At 39.6% G+C, this 21,636-nt stretch overlaps 1 protein-coding gene across 14 annotated transcripts in view; it reads right to left on the bottom strand.

Annotated features, from left to right (window-relative positions):
- The window catches only part of caska (calcium/calmodulin-dependent serine protein kinase a), a 135,933-nt gene that overhangs the window by 62,060 nt on the left and 52,237 nt on the right, over window positions 1-21,636 (bottom strand). For all 14 annotated transcript variants that reach the window (XM_042001173.1, XM_042001171.1, XM_042001178.1 and 11 more), the window contains exons 3-5: window positions 9,910-10,015; window positions 7,096-7,173; window positions 6,930-7,002 (exon numbers count right to left, since the gene is read on the bottom strand). In XM_042001173.1, coding sequence (XP_041857107.1) covers window positions 6,930-7,002; window positions 7,096-7,173; window positions 9,910-10,015 — 257 coding nt within the window. The remainder of the gene's footprint in view (window positions 1-6,929; window positions 7,003-7,095; window positions 7,174-9,909; window positions 10,016-21,636) is intronic.

Below are 21,636 nucleotides of genomic sequence, written 5' to 3'. Positions count from 1 at the left end.
AGTGGACGCGAGCCATTTCACTTGTCAAACAGATGACATTCAAGTAATCAACAGGCAAACGTGTCTTCTCTCCATCAATCACACTTGTAGCTATTCATATGTAGAATCTGGCATTTGTTCTGCAGCGAGCTTCAGACAGACTACCTGCAGAGGACTTTTACCTAGCCTGATGCAAAACATTGTCAAAGACACAAACTTCTGCTCTTTCAGACGTACACTGTAGTCCTGAACTTGCATCTGAATCAGTTAGAACAGATGTTTGTGGTCTAGTTTGTGGGACCTGAATGGCCCCAACAGCACATAAAAACATAAAAAGGTCAACATTACAAGATTTAAAACCCAGTTTCAGGAAGCAATGAAAAGCCCAACCAGGCATGAGAGCTGTAAATTAGCTTAATGCTATAAATCCTTTATGCAAAACATCAGTTGTGTCTTATGTTTCTATGTATCTATCAAGTTCGGTAGTGTTGCTTTAAGAAGTCGGCGAAAAGCTCCAGCCAATGACAATGAAAGGGTCAGGTGACAGGACAAAACAATAAAATAATAACCACGGTGAACAACGAGACACGTCTCTCTGATGTTTTCAGAGAAATGATGGTGAGAATGCTTCGTCTTCTCTTCAACAACTGAAACAGACGAGATCAATGGACACAACCTGTGTGAAGAAAACAACAAACTAATGACAGTTAAGATTTTGTTGTCTGAACTTTGTTTCGGAGTTGGTCCTTGATTTGTCGCTCCTGAGCTACTTATTAGCTACTTATGGGCTACTGTCTTATTACATATAATAGATATTGCACATGCATCTTACCGTGTACCTCATGACTGTTTTTTGCACAGCTAATCATTCATTGTTGAATATAGCACAACAGTTTATGTTGCACACTGCACATCTATGTACATAGATTATTTACTTTTATCTTACCTTTAACTTCTATCTAGTTTTTAAGCTGCTTTTCTTCTATTTATAATCTTTTATGGCATTCAGTGTGAACGGCAAAGTAAGAATTTCATTGTTCAGGGAAACTTGTTGAAAGTGTAAATTATAAGATCAGTTTCTGTTTGGGGTTTCAAATTTGTGCTCCATGTGCTCTTTTTTTTTTTTTTTTTTACTTTGAGCACCTGCCCCTCTCTGCACGACCTTGGCGTGTTCCACGTTGGAAGTTACTGATGCAGAGTCTTGGGTGCTCTAATCTGCTTCTGATACTTGGAGGGGGTGTGGTTGCACACGGCTTATTCCTTAAATTTTACACTCACACTCATTCACTAACACACATTTACACAGTCACTATTATCCTGCAGGTTTAATCACCGGTCGCTTCAGTTGTGTTTTGATATACTTGTTGAAGTTTGTCTTCTTATAGTTGCTCATGATGATTGTCTGCTTTGTTTTTTTTAGGCTGTAAGAGGTTTCTCCACACAGCAGCAGCTGGTTGTTTTTTTCTGTTTTGATATTGTACGGTTGTTGCTGTTTTCTGTCTATTGTGTCTTTGTCTCCTTTTTCTTTCCCTCACTTTCTCCTTCTCTTTTCTCCTTACTCTCCTCCCTCTTTTGTTCCCCCCGTCAGGTCCAGTAGTATTTGTATTTGAATGATAACCAAAAAAAAAAAAAAAAAAAAGAAGTCATGCATCAAGGGGAGCTTTATATTCACAAAGCTTCATTCCCTTTAAATGCATGAAGATCCCCCTCGGTAAAGCACATTTGTTTGGCACAATATAGCAGCCAGACCATAAAAAACAGCAGTGATGCAGGATTCATGAGAGCCAACCTACTCCACCCAATCCACAAAAGTATTCATTATGGAACTAACTGACCTGATCCTGCTGCAGGACGCCTTAACCAGAACATAGCCTTAATTCTCTACCTGTCTTTTTATAGGTGGGGTTAAAGTCAGCCTTTTTATGGTTTGTTAATGCAGATTAATGACAACTGGGTCATGCAGCTTCCTCAGTGTAAGTGAGGAGAAGGTGGGCTTGCAGCATGCTGAGCGCAACATTCCTGAGAGTTCTTCCCTGCAAAAGTCTGCAGGTTTTTTATTTATTTATTTTTTTATTGTCAGTCAGAAGAGATAAATTCATCCTATGAGCTGCAAATTTCTGGTAAGTACACTCACAGTAAGCTGAAGGAAACAGAAACCTGTGGCAGTAGCTGCAGTGATCTGTCACATACAACGTCACTTTCTAACTTACACTTCCTAAATTTCAGAGTGAGACTTTACAGTAATATTTCACCAACAACCAGCAGCTTTTTTAAGATCTTCAGACCTGAAACGTGTTTTAGGAATTCTCAAATACTTTTGTCTTTATGTTGATTACAATGCCAGGTGTCATTGAGACATATGCATTAGTTACATCTAGTCTGAAATTCAGTGGGTTTAACCTCAGTTTGAAAACTCTCTTTAACCTGAGAAAAGGAAATGTCTTTAGAGGGCACAGGTTTTCAGGTTTTTTTTGCACAGATGCTGTAGTATGTTCTCAGATATATAATACATATGAGACATAAACCCTTTAGTTTTTTCTGTCTTTTCTGGCAGAGGATTCCCTCACCTGAGTATACCTGGAGATAAAAAAATACCATTGTTGATAAGCGAGGAGAGGGTCTGTGCCAGAGTGATTTATGTTTCCATCAAAGTTCTGCTGTGTTTATAGATTCCTCAGATGGCTTAGCAGAGTTGGGATCTGTGCTTTGCAGATTCAACATTCAGCTTGACTTTGACTTCAAAATGCTGTAGCTGCAGCACAAATACTGGAAAGGAAAGTTCACCTTCACAATGTGCATCTACAACTTAGACAGAAAAACAAATTATGTCTGTTTGCGGTGCATTTGTAAGCACGCTGTGTGCAGCAACGAGGGGGTCAAAGACAAATACGGCAATCCTCAAAACAGACACAAATGTGCCGGAGCTGCCGTCACCGGGGGAGGTCTGCGGTGAACTGAGTGGGAAGATAAATGTGGTGATTTTTGAACATCAGGATTTAAATGATTTCAGTGACTTTCATGCATGGGAAGATGTGGCTCTGGCATGCTGATCCATATTCAACAAGGACAGCTTTGTAAATGTGGAGCATGTGTATGTGTTGCTTTGTGTGTGGTTCCCAGTGTGTCCTGTAAAGGACGCACATCTCAGGCGGTGCATCTGATAAGCTGGAGACAGCAGCTCACACAGTCACTGTCTAACAGTGATAATAGTAGTGGACATCGGCCTGAGCCAATGTCAAAGCTGCATCTGACCCGCACTGATCACACTTACACACTTTATACACAGTTTATACCAACAAAACCCACAAGAAGTCAAATTATTCATTCAGATTAAATTGTTATGATGTGCAGTGGAAAACTGAGAATATTTAAACTTTTTCAAGAGCCAGCAAAGACTCCAGCCGGTCAAATTATCTGACTGATCCATATTGACACGACAGCATCACACAGTTGCTGCAGGTTTGTCGGCTGCATCCATGATGAGAATCTCCCGTTCCACCACATCCCAAAGCTGCTCTACTGGACTGAGATCTGGTGACTGTGGAGGCCGTTGGAGTCCAAAGAACTCATTGTCATGTTCTAGAAAGCAGGTGGAGATGATCTGAGCTTTGTGACGTGGTGCATTATCCTGCAGGAAGTAGCATCAGAAGATGCTCCACTGTGGTCATAAAGGGATGGACATGGTCAGCAACAATACTCAGGTAGGCTGTGCTGGTTAAACCAGGCCACGTTGGTACTAAGGGGCTCAAAGTGGGACAAGAAAATATCCCCAACAACATGGCAAGATAAGATGAGATGAGATTAGATCAGAAAAGCTTTATTGGATGGATCCATGTTTTGATGTTGTTCCAACAAATTCTGAGCCTACCATCTGAATGTGGAGCTGAAATGGAGACTGATCTGACCAGATGAGCCAGTAGTGCAGTAAACTAATGGGGAAGACTAAATTATAAAAGGCTGTTCTGCTTTTCTAATGTCTTAAATAAACGATGCAGCTCATATATGTACATGTATCATAACTGGTTACAGATATGTATTTTTATAACAATTTAAGAAGCTTTCTGCAATCACTCAATAAAACTTCTGTATTTTGAACACAGTCTGACCTTCAACTCTTCCCAATTTGTATTTAAAGTCAAGAACTACTTCTGCTAAGACCCGTCAGGTCTTCGGCTATTTTAACCAATCTGCTTCTTTAGAATCCCAGGTCACATTAATTCAGAGTTTAGGTATTCTACCTGCTGTTTCACAGGAAACAACAACTCACTGTCCCCAGCTGGATCAAATACAGGAACCAAAAAATACTACATGAAGCACCAAATCCAGCAAGAAACAAGTTACTTATGTCATTAAAATAACTGATGATGTACTAATTTCCACTGCAGCTACTGGTGGGTTCATTACACATCTGAAACTATCAGGAAGTGCTAGTTAGTGACTTAATTTTCACTTCCTGTAGAGGTTCTTCCTGTTTCTGAGACATGGCAGGTAATACATTTGACTTTGGTTGTTACTGTAAAATCAGATAGGAGGAAGAATATCATATCCTTCCTATGCTTCATGTTGCAACACCGAGTTACACGCACACCAACACCCATGTCAGCAACGTCCCTGAAGGTGATTAGATTTCAGATTCTTTTGAATAGAAATTCACAATTTCATTTCTGTAAATACCACAAATCATGCCAAAAAACACCACAATTCAATGAGAACGTATCAGCCATGCCTTCATTCTTATTTCCCAAATACATCCTCAATCCCTCTCGTCACTCCACCTGAGAAGTGAGGGAACGTTTTATCATTTATGATGTCAGATTAACAGAGCATGTGAAGCCTACTTTGCACCTATAAACCGCCATTTAACCCAAAAAATATTGATATAATTTGTGATATCACCCAGCCCCAGAATGTGTGCACATATTTACACACATCAGTGATGTGTACCCATTTCTATGAAAATGGTGAATGTATATGTATTCATAGAAGTAACAAAGTAGTATATGTATGCAACATAACAGTTTGCACACATTGCAATAATCTAAACTTGAGGTTGGGTGCATGTTTGCACATGTAACAGCCCAAGTTTTTGACTTCTTAATGAGTGCTAAAGTATGGCAGCTCTAGCAGAAATAGATATAGCTGCACATTTTGAACTCTTACCCGCTCTGCTATCTTGGCACTTGCAGGGAGTTGTCACAGAGGAATTATACCATAAAATATATGGACATGAACTGAAGTAACATGGACTGAAACACCCAGGCAAACTCAACCCGAAGTCATGATGGGACAATGCTGCGACTCAGTGAGCCATTGAGTTGTTTTTGTATTTTAGTTTTGATGCTTCTTTGTTTGTACTTTTTCATGTCTTTTTTATTTACCATAAAAAAATGTCAAATCTGTTAAGGATAAAAATTAAAAAGACCACAGAATAACAGACAGATCCGGAAAACCAGAAATGTTGACATCAGTCCCAGACTATCGGCCAGCTGTCAACCAGCTGTTTCCAGCTACGACAGGCTGCTCTCATGGCTTCGTTTACCTCACTGTTTATGTGATGTCTGAATTAATATGGCTTCATATTCATCAGCGAGTCTGACAGAGAGCAGGGTCATACTGAAGAGGTGTGTCTGCAGATATCAGAGAAACACCCCCATTTTTTTCTCCTCCGACACTGAAGTCCTGCAGGATGGATGATATCAGCAGTACTTCAGCGGCAGACTGACAGGAAGTTAAACTATTCTGGTTTCTACATGCAACTTAAAGAGAAACCAAAGACTCACTTTGCTTAGTTTTGCAGGCAGCAGGCGGATGAACAGCAATGCTTTGTACCATAAAGTTTTTGTGTCATTTACTACATTTACATTTTACTGTGTATCATATTAATAATACTGTACATATTACTCACTGGCAGGATTTATCCTGTATCTGTTTATATAGATATTGTAACTCATTTTTCTTATTGTGATTTTTATCTTTATCTTATCCTTTCTTTATTTGGTATGGAGCAACTGTGTGCACACAATTTCCTCCGGGATTAATAAAGTATTCTGATTCTGATTATTGCTCAGCAGAAAATCTCAGAAAGCATAAAAAATCTGGTCCTGTTTTTTTTTTGTACATTCTGACCAAACATCTCCATTTTGACTTGCTCTGTCTAAAGGACATTGTTCCAGAAGTCTTGTGGTGTGTTCAGATGCAGCTTTCCAAGAATGTTCTTTTTAGAGAGAATAGAAGAGCCATACTTGTTTAGTCTTTTACTAACTGGTCTGTCATGAATTTTAACATTTAACATGCTAACTGTGGCCTGCAGAGTCTAAGATGCAGCTCTTGGGTTTTTTACAGTTTCTCTGAGCCTTATACGGCCTGATCTTGGCCTGAACTTGGCAGCTGTATTCCACTTATAAAGCAAAACAAAAAAGAAAAATTCTTTCTTTCTGTAGAACGATGGACGTCAGATTGAAAATGACTTTATAACTCTTCCCAGATTGACGGGTAGCAACAGTTGCTTCTCCGATCATTGTTGATGTCTTTCTGCCTTAAATTACATAAACACACCTGAGTGCTATAGAGCAGCAAACTGACAACACTTTTATAGGATTTTTTTGTTAAATAAACTATGAGTGTAATATGTCAGCTTGCATTTACCCCCATTTTAAGACCGGATGAGGACCACATCATTTTTTAATCATGTTTTATCATGTTTGAAAAAGGGTGTATTTTCTTTTTCACAGGAGTATATGTGATGACGTGTGTATGCTTTAACACCTTCTCCTGCAGCTGTTTCCAGCTGTTGCTGCTACTTTACATGACTTTTAACCGTGCAGGCTGGAGAGGAAATTGACTCTTTCTTTATAATTGCTTATCTGTGTAGTTTCTGTCAGCCACTCTCACACTGCTGCTTCAGGTTAGTGAAGCTGCAGTAAAGTAAGAAAATGAAGGAAGTCACATACCTTGACATCTCGGTGGATGATGTTGTTGTCGTGGCAGTAGCGTAGCGCCTCCAGAATCTGCCTCATGTAGTGGCTAAAACAAAAAGAAATATTTCTATTTACCTTCAAGACAAAAGCATGATCAGGGATTCTCTTTTGGAGGAAAATCTAAGACATGAATCCTCACCTGGCCACTGCTTCACTGTAAACAAAGCCAGCATCCGCCCTCTTCACAATCTCAAAACACAGGTCTGCTCCGTCCATGCTAACAAAGACAGAAAAATGAAGACACACACGCAGTGTGAGAGAACTAGTGTGGTGTAAAAGGGCATGGCAGGAATACAGGTAAAAAGAAAAGGTTGTTTTTATTAAAGCTTCAGCATCTAGCCTTTCCAGGACTGGTTGTGGAGGTGATGTGGGTGGTTCAGGTCAGCGTAGGAGAAGGTGTAATTATAACTCGCCTCTGTGGGGCTGGAGTACAAACAGCTGGATCTCTACAGCTGCCAACTTTTCTAATGATGCTAACAGAATTCCTGTGAAGCTCTCTGCTCTCACAGTTTTTCTTCGACAACAACTCAAGGTTTAGAACAAGTTTTAAGTTTGTTATCTCTGTATTTCAGAGCGCAATGACAATCTCTGAATCTTATTGACCTTGTTTAAGTAGAAAACGCACAGATGGGCTTTTTGAAGACTCAAAATACACAGAGAATAAGCTCCAAAAACCAAAATCCTCTTGAGATGTGCAAATAAATTCACTCAGCGTCTGTGTTAGCTTTGGGTGGTCGTTAAAATACACCTCATAGCTGTCAGCAGTCTGTCAATCAAACATTGGAAAGGGTTGTGTTCAGTCTGCGAGACGTCCTGCAGATGTGAAGGAACACAGAAACAGCAGACCTGCACAGGAAAACCTCATTTCATCTTTTTTTTGTTTACTTGTTTTTGCCAGCAATTCCCACAGTTATTATTTCCTCTCAGGTCCAGCAGACCTGAACACCTCAGAGGACACAGTGTGCACTCGATGAAAACATTTTAAAGTTTTTAGTGCCTTAAAACCTCTTCATCACAAAGTTATTATCTCTGCTTCCTGACTGAAATGACATACCCAAAATAAATGATGTCTAATTAATATAGAAATGATAAAAGTTACCAGGGCTGTATGTAGTATACTGGTGTCTGGACACATTTTCCCATTAAATCTAATGGGTGTCCAAACATTTAACTGGTACTTTATTTGATTAGTTAAATCCAGGCTGTGACTTTTCCTCTTGGACAGAGTGTATATCACAGAAAAAATATCTAGGCAACCTTTAAGTTTTAGAATGACCAACTCTGGACCTCTTGGACCAATGTGCTTTAGGTTTTAGAGATTTCTGTGATGTAACACACCTGATTAAAATCAAATGGTTCTCTAACAGATTGTAGTCTTCTGTACAAGCCTCTTAATGGACCATTACTTTGAGTCAGCTGTGTTAAAGAAGGGAAATATCTAAAACCTGCAGGACTGTGGCCCAAAGAGTCTGGAGTTGGGGATCCCTGCCTTAGTTGATTTTCACGTCCAAATTCACCATAAAAAAATCAATAACACACCAGAAAGAAGTACATTCAAAGCTTGTATCTTGTGCACACTTCACTGTAAAGGTTCCCTTGTTTTTTTCTGAACTGGAATACAACTTTTGACCAGAAAACAGCAAAGGTAATATGTATTTTATGGCTTTGTGATGTGTTTTTTGCTACTTTTTGCTGCTAGCTTACTGAGTTTTCATTGTAAAATGATAAGACAAACATCTTTGTAATCAGTCCAGGTTTGTGTGGTTTGCTTATAGTGGAGAATTTAGCAGAAGCTCTAAAGCAAACATGTTTTTGTTACATGACTATATCATTGTTTGGAGTTTGATTGTGTAGTTTGGATGACAATGCTTGGAGTTTCTCCCCATCATTCAGGTATGCTAAATGTTAGAATTAGAGCTTCCTAGCGTGTGCAAAAATAGTTTATACCACACGGACCTCAATCAGTGAGGTGAGGTTATACAAAACTCCGTTCAGATGCAAGCCGTCATTTTCTCCACACGAAGGAATTAACGTCCTTTGGGATGTTTTTTTTCTCAACCTCCATCATTTTCACCACAGGAACTGTACGTTAAATAAACTGCTGTTGCAGTGACAACGTCTCGGTCCAGTTAAGGCCAAACTGCAGCCTTAATGTACAGGAAAGAGATCAATAAGCTGCTAATGACAACACAAACAGTTTCCATCTGAACATTCATATTCTAGCCTGCTGATTGAGGAGGACCGAGACCTGACATCTGAAGCCGTCTGCATTTATCTACTGCATTAGATGAATGAAACTGTTATCTACTCGGAAATGGCTGCAGCAGTTCAGGAGTAGTTTGATCTTCTGTGAGCAGAAATGTGCGCGCACCAAACTTTTTCACAAAAAGCTTCATATGCATGACAATCCCTTTAAATGGAGCTCGCTTGCATTTTCTTAAAAGTTTTCTCTGTTTGCAGCGAGCTGTGTGATAGAGCCGTGCACTGCCCGAGCGTTCGCCTGTTCAGTGATAACAGAATTACACGATAAAGGAATTAGTTCTGGAAGAGGAGGAAAGATGAAGATATGGAGCGGGCCGGGAGGAGATTCGGGAGAGGCGCAGCTTTTAGAAAAGCTGGAGGTAGCAGCAAATGTGAAATCTTAATCTCATCTTTTTTCCTCCGTATACGCGGTGCTGCTCTCTCTGCACACGCACCCCACCCCCATCCTCATCCTCAGCTAACAAGCTTTTTCATATGAGCATTGATTACATAAAACTGCTGCAGGCCTCACTCTGTCCTGCTGCTGCCTTCCTCTACTATTACCCTAATATTTGTCCTCTGCAACCACCACTCCACCCATACTTTCTTCTGAAGAAGCTGCAACATCCACCTCTTATAACCTGCAGGTATGATCTGTCCTTTCCCCTCATGTTCCCCCTCGTGTTCTTTGATGCGACCTAGTGGGACTTACAATTCAAACACCATGTACAGCATCCCTTCTGAGCTGTAGGTCTCCAGCAGCTCCACGATGTGGGGATGCTTCAGCATGTGGCAGATACTGGCCTCCCGCTTCAGATCTGTAAACACACACAGAAGAGTGTAATCTGGCCTGCAAAGAGCAGCTAAAAGTTATTTTCTATGGGGAAGAAAAACCTACAAAACTCTGGTGGCTATTAATTCAGTCACATTAAACAAATCTATTTTCTATTTCTAAAAAAACTGTTTTACTATACTTTATTATTTGCCCAAGAGAAACAAAGATTAATTAAAAATAATCAAACTAATAATGAATAATCTTGTGGGCTACATTACACGTGAATTATATTTTTCTTCTTACTTTTGACGTCAGTTATTTTTACTTCTTTACTCCATTATTTGCTCTGATATATTTACCTTTTCTTTTTTCACATTTGTATATGCTGCTTATGTAATAACTTCGATGATTATACCACATCATCCATTTTCCACACATGTTTATACCAATTCAGGGTGGTTGGGCTGGGCATTTCCCTGCTGGACTAGGAGAGGCCAGTTATATTCTATTCTATTCTGTTAAGTGCTGAGCAATGATTAAAAATCACAATTAATTGCATGAAATGTTGCAAGTAATCATGATTAATCATGCTGAGATTTGCATCTCTTTTGCAGGTTAGCCCTGGCCAAGAAAAGCAACAACTTTTTAGAGACAGATAAAACATACATCACAAATAAAAAACATGAGAAATATCATAAAAACAGACAATTTAAAGTTTTAAGATAAATTAAAGAACTTTCACCCTCAAAAACAGTGTACAGTGCCAACTAGAAATACGTACATGAAGATAACAACAGCTCTGAAATCCGGGTTTTGAAGGAGCTGGCGGGTATGAACTTCAGGTCTTTTTGCAGAATGTTCCAAGAGGCAGAGGCAGAGTAACTAAAAGCCCATTTTACCAAATTCTGTCTTCATGTGTGGAACATGACACAGAATAGAACTTTGTCACTGCAGGCTGTAATGGCTATGATTCTTTAAGGTTAATAAGGTGCAAAGATAAGATGGAAGTTGACCTAGCTTTATACAGTAAAATATGAAAGTGAACTAATATTCTTGCTGAAAGCACTGTCCAGCCTACTAAATGTTACAGAGTACAATGATGTGTGACGGATCTTGAGTCAGTAATGAATCTCAGGGCTCCGTGGTACAGTGTGTCTAAGGACTTTGGGGCATACATGTAAAGAATATTGCTATAATCTAGCAGTGGTAAATAAAAAAAAGTGTCTGAAACCAGGTTTTTCCTGGCCTGGAATGAAAAGCAGGTTTTATTTCTGAAAAAGAAACCAAGCTTCAGCTTCTTAGTGAGCTGTTCACTGTAGGACTTGAAAGATAATGATTCATCGAGCATGAACCCAAGAAACGTAGAAGATGAAACTAATTCAATTGACTTATTTTGCAGGGTGATAATCTAAGGCAGAGTGTGATGATCTTTAAGTAATTGGGCAAATATTAATTTAGTTTAATCTGCATTAAGGACCAATTTTAACTCATAAAGGTTTTCTTGATTGATGTTGAAGGCCGATTATAGTTTGCCTAAAGTGTTGTTTAGAGAGGGGCCAGAGCGACACAATATACTGTCATCTGCGTATAAGTTTACATTCAGAATACCTTGACATTGCTCATTTATATAAATATTGAAAAGAAGAGGACCTGGGATAGAACACTGTGGAACTCCCAACACATACGGGTAGCTTATCAGAAGTTAGACCATCAATCTGTACATATTGTGAACCTTTTGTTAAGTAGTCTTTAAACCAGCCAATGACTTTGGTTGAGATACCCACATCAAACAACCTCTGTAACAATATACTAATCCACTGTGTCAAACACCTTAGATAAATCATTAAATAAAGCAGCATTTCTTTTTTTTTTTTTTTAAGTTGTCCTGTCCAACATGGTAGCAAGCCTAGTTTAGTCAATGGTTTGGCTTCCACCCGTGCGCTGCAGAACGTGTCAGAAGCATCCCAGAAGCGTCTTGTCGCAGCTCTCCGTTAAACTTACGCACCAAGTCTATTTTTGATGAAGCATGCACCCCGAACAAGTCAAACTCAGCAGTTCAGATAGGAGCAGACAGAAAATAAGACATGGGAGCAGTGTAAAAACGTCTGGTATTTTTCAAAATAAAAGCCCCCATATAGATTTGCTCTGTTGAACCATGTAAACATTACATGTTCAACCAGTCAGGGGGTCTGAGTGTTTTTTGTCTTTTTTCCCATCATGGACGACAAGACCTTTATCTTGGAATCCTCCTTTGATTTTGTGATCTCGCGGATTGCACTCGTGGGCGCTCCACATATGACACGCTCCCGCTGTGGACTGACGCGCCACGAAGGTTGGAACAAAACTGCAGCCGTAACGTGGCGGACACGCACCCGGTGGAAATGAGGGGTGAGAAATGAGGAGCGATCAGAGATGAGTGTGATCATGCAAAAGCGACCATGCCTCTATGAAGCCTGGAGGCAGACTAGGCCAGCCTTGATACCCGGGTGATCAGCAGCAATCCTTGAGCACAAATCCAAGCCACCCCACCATGAAGGCCACCCCAGACCTGGACCCACTCCTCCCATCCAGGCCAGCCAGAGCACAGGGCCCCAGGCCCCAAGCCCAGAAGCCGCCCTGATAGAGCTTTACTTAATAAAATTCTTCAAACACCCCAGTTTATAACCTAACAATTTTAAATACAAAACTTGTTTGTAGGTAAAAACAGACACCTGCTCATAATCTCTCTCTCTCTCTCTCTCTCTCTCTCTGTCTCTCTCTCTCACACACACACACACACAAAAAACAAACAAAAAAAAAAAAACATGTATGTACCCCTTGTGGCTCTTAATAATTCTTTATATAATAAGGATAAACACTTAAAAAGAGGTGCCTGCGTTCTGTTTTAAAGCTTGTGTTTGCCCTTGAAGTGTTCAATAAGGGCCTGTCTGAGTGACGGATGGTTTTCACAGACAACGCCGATACGTTCTCACATCATCTTCAGACGTTATCAGATCCTATTCTGCTGCCAGCTTCTATCTGAAAAGTTGAAATATGCTGGATAAATTTTATGAAGACATGCCTTGGATGTGAGTGAATGCAAAGAGGTGAATGGGACTGCTGGTTAGATTTTACTCCTCATTTAATGCAGTTTTCAGAGACTTCATTTTGGTTTTAGAGCTTTCAAATATGTGGCTCATAAAAAGGTAAGCATAGAGGTTTGTTTGTTTTTACTTTGTTTTTTTACATTTCTTCTGTTTATTTTCGTTTTATATTTTTGTTTTTCTTCACTTTTTCCTTTGCCCTTTATGTTAATATATGTGTTGTCATTTCCTTGTATTTAAATCAGTGCGCTTGTACATTGGTATGGGCTGGCCACTTGTTCCCTTAAGAAAAGCACAAGTTTTTTCAGTTTAAGCGAGAAGCTGTACATCAAGCTGGAAAAGCTGCAGTATTCAACCATTTAGATCTGTGTTAAACCACTGGAGTTGTAGAGTTCCAGACACGATGTGGGAAAAACCTGACAAAGAAAACTTCCAGCAACTTCTTGCTTTGGTTGCAGCTCAGAAAATTCCCTTCTGCTGTTCTGCATGTGTGGGTGCAGCAGAAGCTCATTTCTACTTAAAATCTGTTAATTATTTATGTTTTTTTTTTTTTTTTTCGAATACGAGATCCTAAGTGAGCCTGTGATCTCTAAAGGGCGCTTATCTGATCCCTCAGGTGTGTTGAATTCTTTCCCAGCTTTCCACCGAGGCGTTTCAGACAACCCTGCCTACCTCAGGGCTGTCTGCAGTTATAAATGAAAAATGCACAGCGCAGCATGACGGTGTCTCATATGCAAACTGGCAACAAGTCTCAGCTCTCCTTTGCTTCAGGTGCAGGTTGTATCAACCCATTTTAGATCCTCTTACTAGTCGGAAGACGAGCATTGACCACTTTAATTTGTTCGTAATGAGAAGGAGGGTTAATGAAGGGGGTTACTGATGCTGAAAAGCCTGGGCTGGAATCACTGGGGAGAAATGACAGAAGGAGGGAAAAAAAATAAAATAAAAAGCAAACAAACCTCTGCCTCTCTGGAGACAAAAAGGAGGAAAATGTTCATTTTAAAAGTACAAAAAAGAGGAAAAAATAGCTAGATAGCATCTAATAAAAGGATATTTGTGCTGAGACTCATGCACAGGGACAAGAGGAGGGAAAAGGCAGCTAAGACAAATCAATAATCTCTCCCTGTCTCAGACATAAAATTGATCTGTCATGTAAAACGGGATGAATAAAGCAAGAGGTGGATTAAAGAATCTACAGAACTGGATGCACTAGAGTATCACAAAGTCTTTAAATCAAATTCAGCCATTTGAAGACTGAACAGCGACAGTACAGTGGAGGACTGCAGCAAAACTAATCATCTATGACAACTGCATCAAAGAGCAAACCCTTTTTATCTCATCATTATAAGCCAAAACTCACATCAAAAAACTCCACAGAAATAAAGATCAGGCTTCATAGAAAACACACAATAAGGAGGATATGAAATAGAGTATTTACTTATCTATGTAATTATTTATTGGAAATTGCTTACTTCGTTATATAGTGTACTTCCCCCTATGGCTGCAGGATGTAACAGCACTGGTGTAAAAGCAAACATGTATCTGATCCCTGCACATGCACAGCCATACATGCAAATGATATCCACATCCATGCATGTATTTATATGCCTAATTAATATTTAATATATGCATATATTTTGTATATTTTGTATAACTAGTTTAGAGATGTGATTGACTGTTCGATTAAATTAACAATAACTGAAATTAACAAACAAAATAAAAGAATATGCACATCTAAATGCAACAAATACAAAACAGAGTAAAAGAGAATAAGTATAAAAAATAACTTATAGAAGTATCCAAATATAAAAAAAGGATGTGCAAAAATAAAACAATGTACAAAACAACATTAATAATTAGTCAGAATGGAACAAAATGCCAACTGCTGTTTGTAAGTGTCAGCTTGTTAAAGGCAGGAGGAGAGTTGTGTGTTGTGTTATCAGAATGGCGATGTCCCTTTAAGAGTGGGCGCTGATAAAGTGATGGAGGAACAGTGAGAGAGAGACAGCTCTGTGAGGGTAGATGCATGTCTGAGTGAGATTGGGCCAGAAAAAATTTTCATGTAAGTAACTTCCTGTTTAGCACTGACAGTACTGTTTTTGCTACGAGCTTCAGCAAAAAGTGCTGCAGCTCCTCTGGTTACAAGTCCAAGTGTCCCAGCTTCAGCCCAGGAAGAATCATCCCCCTTTGTCTCTCGGCCAAGGTCTGGGAGTGGAAGCTGGAATGGTTAACAGCTGTTTCTGCTGGAGTTTACAGCAATGATGGAAGCAACAGACTGGAAAAGCTACGTTATGTGTGCCATGCTGGACAGTGAGGTATATTAGTCTTCACTGAGAACAGCAGCATGGATGGAAGCTGCTGAAAACATCACTCATTAAGTTATTGTTTTCTTTCCGTCACCTTTAAATTCCCTCAGAAATATCAAGCTACAAGATAGTTTGATGTTATAGGAATTAAAGTTAAAACCAGAAACCTCTGACATTGGCACCAAATTAGCAAAAACTGACCAAATATCTGCATGGGAAAACTTATTTTTAAGTTAGCCTGAAGCAGGAATGAGGTAGCTACCCGAGGCTTCTTCTGGGAGGCAAAACATCTTGCAAATTAATCTCTGATAAATAAACACATTGCCTTTATGATGCTATGCCATTAGCCGTTATACACAACAAAAAAAATCTGGACTAAATTTACATGTTTTAGTAGTTTAATTACATGAATCAACAAGCTTCAATCCGATCTGATATACAAGCAATGCAAAGCAGAGTGAGAATTAATCATGATCATATTGTTTTCATGATTATAAACCGGTACATCGTTCATTTTGCCAAGACCTGTCTGTAAAGTCTGATGTGTACTGTTAATATAACAGGACTCTAACTTGTACACTTTGTCTCTTTTTCCTCACAGCCGCATTCTGCAGAGTTATCTTGGGTTTATTCCCCTTTTCTTTTCATACATGATGACAAAAGTTGGTTGTTATTTAGTTCTGTGTGATGTGATACTGTAAAACAAAACCCTCTGCATCTCAACCCAGAATGCTGCAGGGCAGTTTCAGGCCCAGGAATGTGAATAATGAATGTCAGCGTATTTTAAAACAACTTTCTCTCTCTCTCTCTCTCACACACACACACACACACACACACACACACACACACACACACACACACACCAAAACAGCAAGACATAAAGCAAAGCACAAGACAAGGAAAAGTGTTTAAGTTTGGAGTGATTTTTTTTATTAATTTATAACTGACTAATTCAAGTAATAAATGACAGTTCAATTATAAAAACTCCTGCATGGCAGCCTGACCTGCTTTCATCAGACCGACTCTAAAAGAGATGTGCTACTCCATCCAGCAGGATGTGTTATTTGCTGGTATCAACTGAAAAGGTCACAACTTGTTCCTGCTGTTGCAGGTTTCAACATTGATTGACAAATGGCGGGGATCTGCCTTCATTGTGAACATCTTTCCGACCTATCTGTCTGTCATCCCTCTATTCAATCTCTCAATCCTTTGATCTATTCATTCGGGCTTGGCAGCAGCTCAGAGAGCTTCTTAAAGCTGAAGCCGACCAAACGTACACATCATATACAAAACCGTTGTGTGAAAACAACCTTAATCAATTTACTCAAAATGCGACACCAAGTGCACTTACCTGTATTAATATCACAAACAGAAATGGCACCACAGCTTCACAATACAGGCTCAATATGTAGAATAAAGAAGCATGATATTCCACATTACAGGGGAGACTTTTCTTGGGCTGCAGCTACTGGAGGTGGTTTATGTGCATGAGGACTGATTGGAGGGGATGGTGGAGCCAAGTTGGTATTACTGCAAAGATGTGATGGGGTTTTAAACAATACCATTCCCCCACACAAACATGAAACTGCTGTAAATGCTAGTGAATGCTTTTTGTGTTGTTTTTCTCTGTATGTGGTGACATTTAATTAAGCTCCGAGCTACATGTGCAGCTGCGAGCCTCAGTGCTAACATTAAGCGAATTCTCTGAGGACAAGCGCGAGGCGGCGGCTAGCTCTACGATATGATGCTAATGCTGCTAAAGCCGAGATAAACAGTTTCCCCATGGGCATTGCAGCCTGCCGCTTTTTAATGTCATGTGGTGAGCTTCGTGCTTGTGGCCGTCACTGTAACTCCTGATGGAGTGATACATTATCAAATGAGAAGCAAATCACCAAAGCATCCTCACTGAGACCCAAAGTGCCGCTGGCGAGTCACTTTCATTGCTTTTAAATTGGCTTTTTGTGTATGTGTTTGCTGGAGAGATCAAAACCAGAAGAAACCTATTGATCTTGTAGCTGAAGTTTAATCAACAGAGAATTCATGGCAAAACATAACGTTAAAAAGAGGGGAAAGAGATTAAATTACAGGGGATCTGTGTACATTTTTATTCAAATTATTCTCCTTCCAGCGTTCATCAGCTTCACTTTATTTATTTCTACAGTGTCCTGACATAAAGAACAACTAACTACTAGCAAAATTAGCGGGGGGGATGGGGCGATGGAGCATGAGAAAAACTAAAAGGCTGCAACTCAAACACAACTGATGATAGTTTAGGTTGCAGGCAAGAAAAGCCCCTGTAGTGATGGTGAGCTACAAAGGGAACTTCAATAGTGACAGTAAAGACACGTTTACCACTTCAGATCAGATTATTTAAATTATTGTCAAATATACATATATATATATATATATATATATATATATATATATATATATATATATATATACTTTGCAGTAACGTCTCCATCAACTAACCTTAAACTGTAAAATCAGTTAGTTCTGATTTCTGTATCAGTTCATCTTTACACCTCTGTTAACTCTGAATACTTTAGGATCAAAACTTGAAAACGGGTTTTTCAAAAAGGAAATCTGGATTCCGAAATCGGCTTGGATCATGTAATCCAATCCTGGTTGTTATCTGGATAAAACCCTCAGATTGGGTTGTTCAAAACTTTTAAGATCCAGATAACTTTGATCCAAGAAAACAGAATTATCCTGATCCCAACAAAGGGAAGGATTACAAGGCGAATTTCGGGATGAAAATGATTTAAAACCTCAGATTGAAATGAAAAATAATATCTTTTTAGTCAGGGCATTGCTAATATTTATATGTTGCACCTGGTTTGTTTAACCGTTAAAACCAGACAAAGTAGATAAAGTAGCACAGGTCACCTTTTAAGCCTGTCAGCAACAATAAAACATAATATTAACCCATCCCCATGAAATAAACCTCGAAGCAAATGTCAACAACAAAAACAAATATATTAGTCCATTTTACTATCATTCATTACTGGATATTCAGGGAAGAACCTGTAACAAATAATGTCTAACAATTGTCTCCCTCACTACACGTCCAGTCTGTCCCTCCTTCAGAGCCAGAGGTTGGTCCGGTACTGCACATGGGGCTCCGGTGCATAATTTACATGGTCACAGAGAGGGACATCACACTTTTTTTATTTAATATGTTCCCAAAATATTCACACTGTAGTTGTTAACGGACTAGTTTTATATTTGTTGTGGCTCTGATGAGAAGTCGTACAATTATACATAGAAGTGGGTGTTCGTGATTTCCTGTGTGCTGTTGCACAGTGAAAAGTACTTAAAGTAACCCCATACCAGCTCTTCTACCTGCTGTTCTTCACATAGCCAGAAGCCCACGTTGTTTTAAATGCTGGAAATCCGGATTTGGCCATCCTGAAAAACGGGATTCTGGATCAGGGTGCTCAATCCAATGTTGCTTTGAACAACCGGGGTAAAAGTAAGCTCGATTACATGACCCGCCGTCCTGAAATATGGGATTCCCAAATCTGGATAGCTTTTATCCGGAATAAATTTTCTGAACAACCGGCCCTAGTGATTAAAGATGTGATGATATCTACAATCAGTTAAATACTTCCCGACCGACCCTGAAATGACAAGGTTTGTGAAATATCACACAGCATTTCTGACCACTGATGCTCACTTTCACACATCTGAAAAATAAAATAAATAGATGCTGCTTTTCATGCACTAATTAAATGCTAAATTGTTCAACATTACGACATTTGTGCTGCAGCCCCCAAAGTCTTTTAGGATAATTTTCTCTCTTCCTCCTCCTTCCCAAAACATCACGTGCTGCTGCAACCAACTGAAAACGCTGGAAGCAGGAGTTCTATTATTGGAACAGCTTGTCTGGAGCCCGGCAAAGATCTGATGTTCAGCAGGGAAACACAGCATTTCATTAATAAAAAAAAAAAAAAAAAAACACTGAAAGGTGTTTCTAGCATAGGCTGAGTCAGGGTTGGCACCAGCTGTGACGTCATACTGTGACATTAACTTCCTCTGGCAAATGAAAACAACAGCATGGTCTCAGACAGGAGGGCTCCTTTGGTGCCCTCTAGTTGTGTATTAATAAGGACATCAGGGTGCAGGGAGCACAGCTAAAAGACTCTGTTCTTTTCAGAGCCATTTCTATGTTAAGTTTGCACCCACATGATCATCTGTAGCGAAATTTTTTTAGCTGTCATGATGAAAACCAGGTTGTAATAATATAAGTTTCATACGTTTAACTTCCACACAGGCTTAATAAACTGGATGTAAATATCAACAACCTTAAAATCAGTACTTCTGAATTATAAAGGTATTCATGAACTCTGCAACCATTACAGCATTAGTGTTAATATGACACCTGATGATGACTACAAAATTCATGACAGCTACACGCTGTGAAGTCACGCACATCCAAACTTTATCACGGACTAGTTTTCCGGAAATAACAGAAATGTGGTGATAAAAAAGAAAAACACTCAGGACAAAATAAAACTTTAAAATGTCCTGATGAAACCGTTTCATTCAGTGGAGTCGCTCCAGGTCTCAGATAACGTGTTGACCTTAATAAAACCTACAAATAATACTGGATCAATTTTAAACCGTAATACGACCCAGGAGTCACTTTATGTTTAGTGTTTTTAGAGGTGCAACTAAAGAAATTGAAACAAACAACGTGTCTTTGTTACAGGCTGCTACTAACTGTGAAATTGGCTTTTTGCTAAGTTGTTTGTGTGTTGACACAACTTTGGTTCATCCCTTGAGTTAGAAGCCTTTTTGATGTTAGAGTGATTCCTAGGTCAGAGTTAAGTAGCTTAAACAAACATATTCTTCTGAAAATGGTCAGGTAGAAGAACTGGGCTGAAAACGAGTGAAAAAGCAGCCAAATGTCCAAAGAAAATCTTTGAAAGACCTTCAGAAAACCTGGAGAAACATCCATCAGGACCACTTAAAAAATGCATGAAAATCTGGGAAGCAAAATATAAAGAAATAAGTGCTGGATCAACACTTTTTCTTCTTCTTAAAGTCTTCATGACTTTACTGCTGCAGTCAGCCCCCAACTGGGAGTTCATGTCAAAATTTTGCATAAGCTCCATTCACCACAGAAGCAGCAAGACTTTTGGAATTGTGTTGTTTTAGTGGCTCATTTAAGGAAAAAATGAGGGAAGAAACAAGAGAGTAAGCAAGACAGTCTGAGCTCAAAGGAAATAAAAGACAGACAAAAAGTGAAGAGGTGATAAGCAGCTGTGATCTCTACAGTGATCCTGTTATTCCTGCAGGGACTGAGAGCCTGCAGTGGAGGAGAGCCCGACAACGGAGCTGTAGGTGTGTGATGTGTTGCTGCATGTGTGAGACTGTAGGCAGAAGTAACAGAAAACAGAGAGAGCCACGTAAATGCAGGAGGAGATGAAGGAGGCCAGAAAAGACAGAAAGGTAATGAAGGGTGGAGAGATGTGGAGAAAGAGAGAGAATAATGGGAAAGAAAGAAGGACGTGAGGATGGAGAGGAGGTAGAGGGAAGTGAGCAGGCGGTGGCACATGATGAATTTTGATGTTGCTTTTCTCTCTCATCTCCTCAGAGGGCTGACCTATTCATCAGACAGACCTCCGGACAGACTGAAGAGCAATAAGCTGGTGTGTGTGTGTGTGTGTGTGTTTGCATAAGGCCTCTGCTGACCAATCCATTGCCAAGACATGAACCATTTGACCTACTTCCTGTAGTGTGGGGGGTGTTTGGTGAATTTTATTGTGTGTCTTGCTTGTGTTACAGCTGCCCACTGAAGTGAAACTGCTCTAAATTTTCGCAGGCATCAAAAACGGGGAAAACAAAAAGAAATCAACGATGAGAACAGCCAGCTGGCGTCTGGAAAGAGTCGTTTGATAGATTCCAGAGCGCCATGGGGAAAAAGACCGGACATAAATGACTGGGGTGAAAGCTGAGCTTGTAGCATCTGGGTTAGCGCACAAACTCCAGATTTCCAGCACTTGTGTGATGAAGTTTTCAAGATTTAAGGGGAACGTAGGTGGTTCTTTTGGTATATGTTGATGCAGGTGAGTAAAATCAGCTTTTCCTGCTCATTTCAGCTTCAACGTGGAATTTCAAGATCAGAAAATTCCTCTAGAACCTTAAAAACTGATGAAACATGTAACATGGTCCAACTTTTTCACTGGTTGCATAACTTTTGCATCTTAACTTTGACTCTTGGCTGCTTCATTTAGCTGCTGTTTGACGCTGAAATGCTGCAGGGAGGA

This window comes from Melanotaenia boesemani, chromosome 12, assembly GCF_017639745.1.
Source record: "Melanotaenia boesemani isolate fMelBoe1 chromosome 12, fMelBoe1.pri, whole genome shotgun sequence".
NCBI classification, from domain to species: Eukaryota; Metazoa; Chordata; class Actinopteri; order Atheriniformes; family Melanotaeniidae; genus Melanotaenia; species Melanotaenia boesemani.
This window is presented reverse-complemented; position numbering and strand designations above follow the sequence as displayed.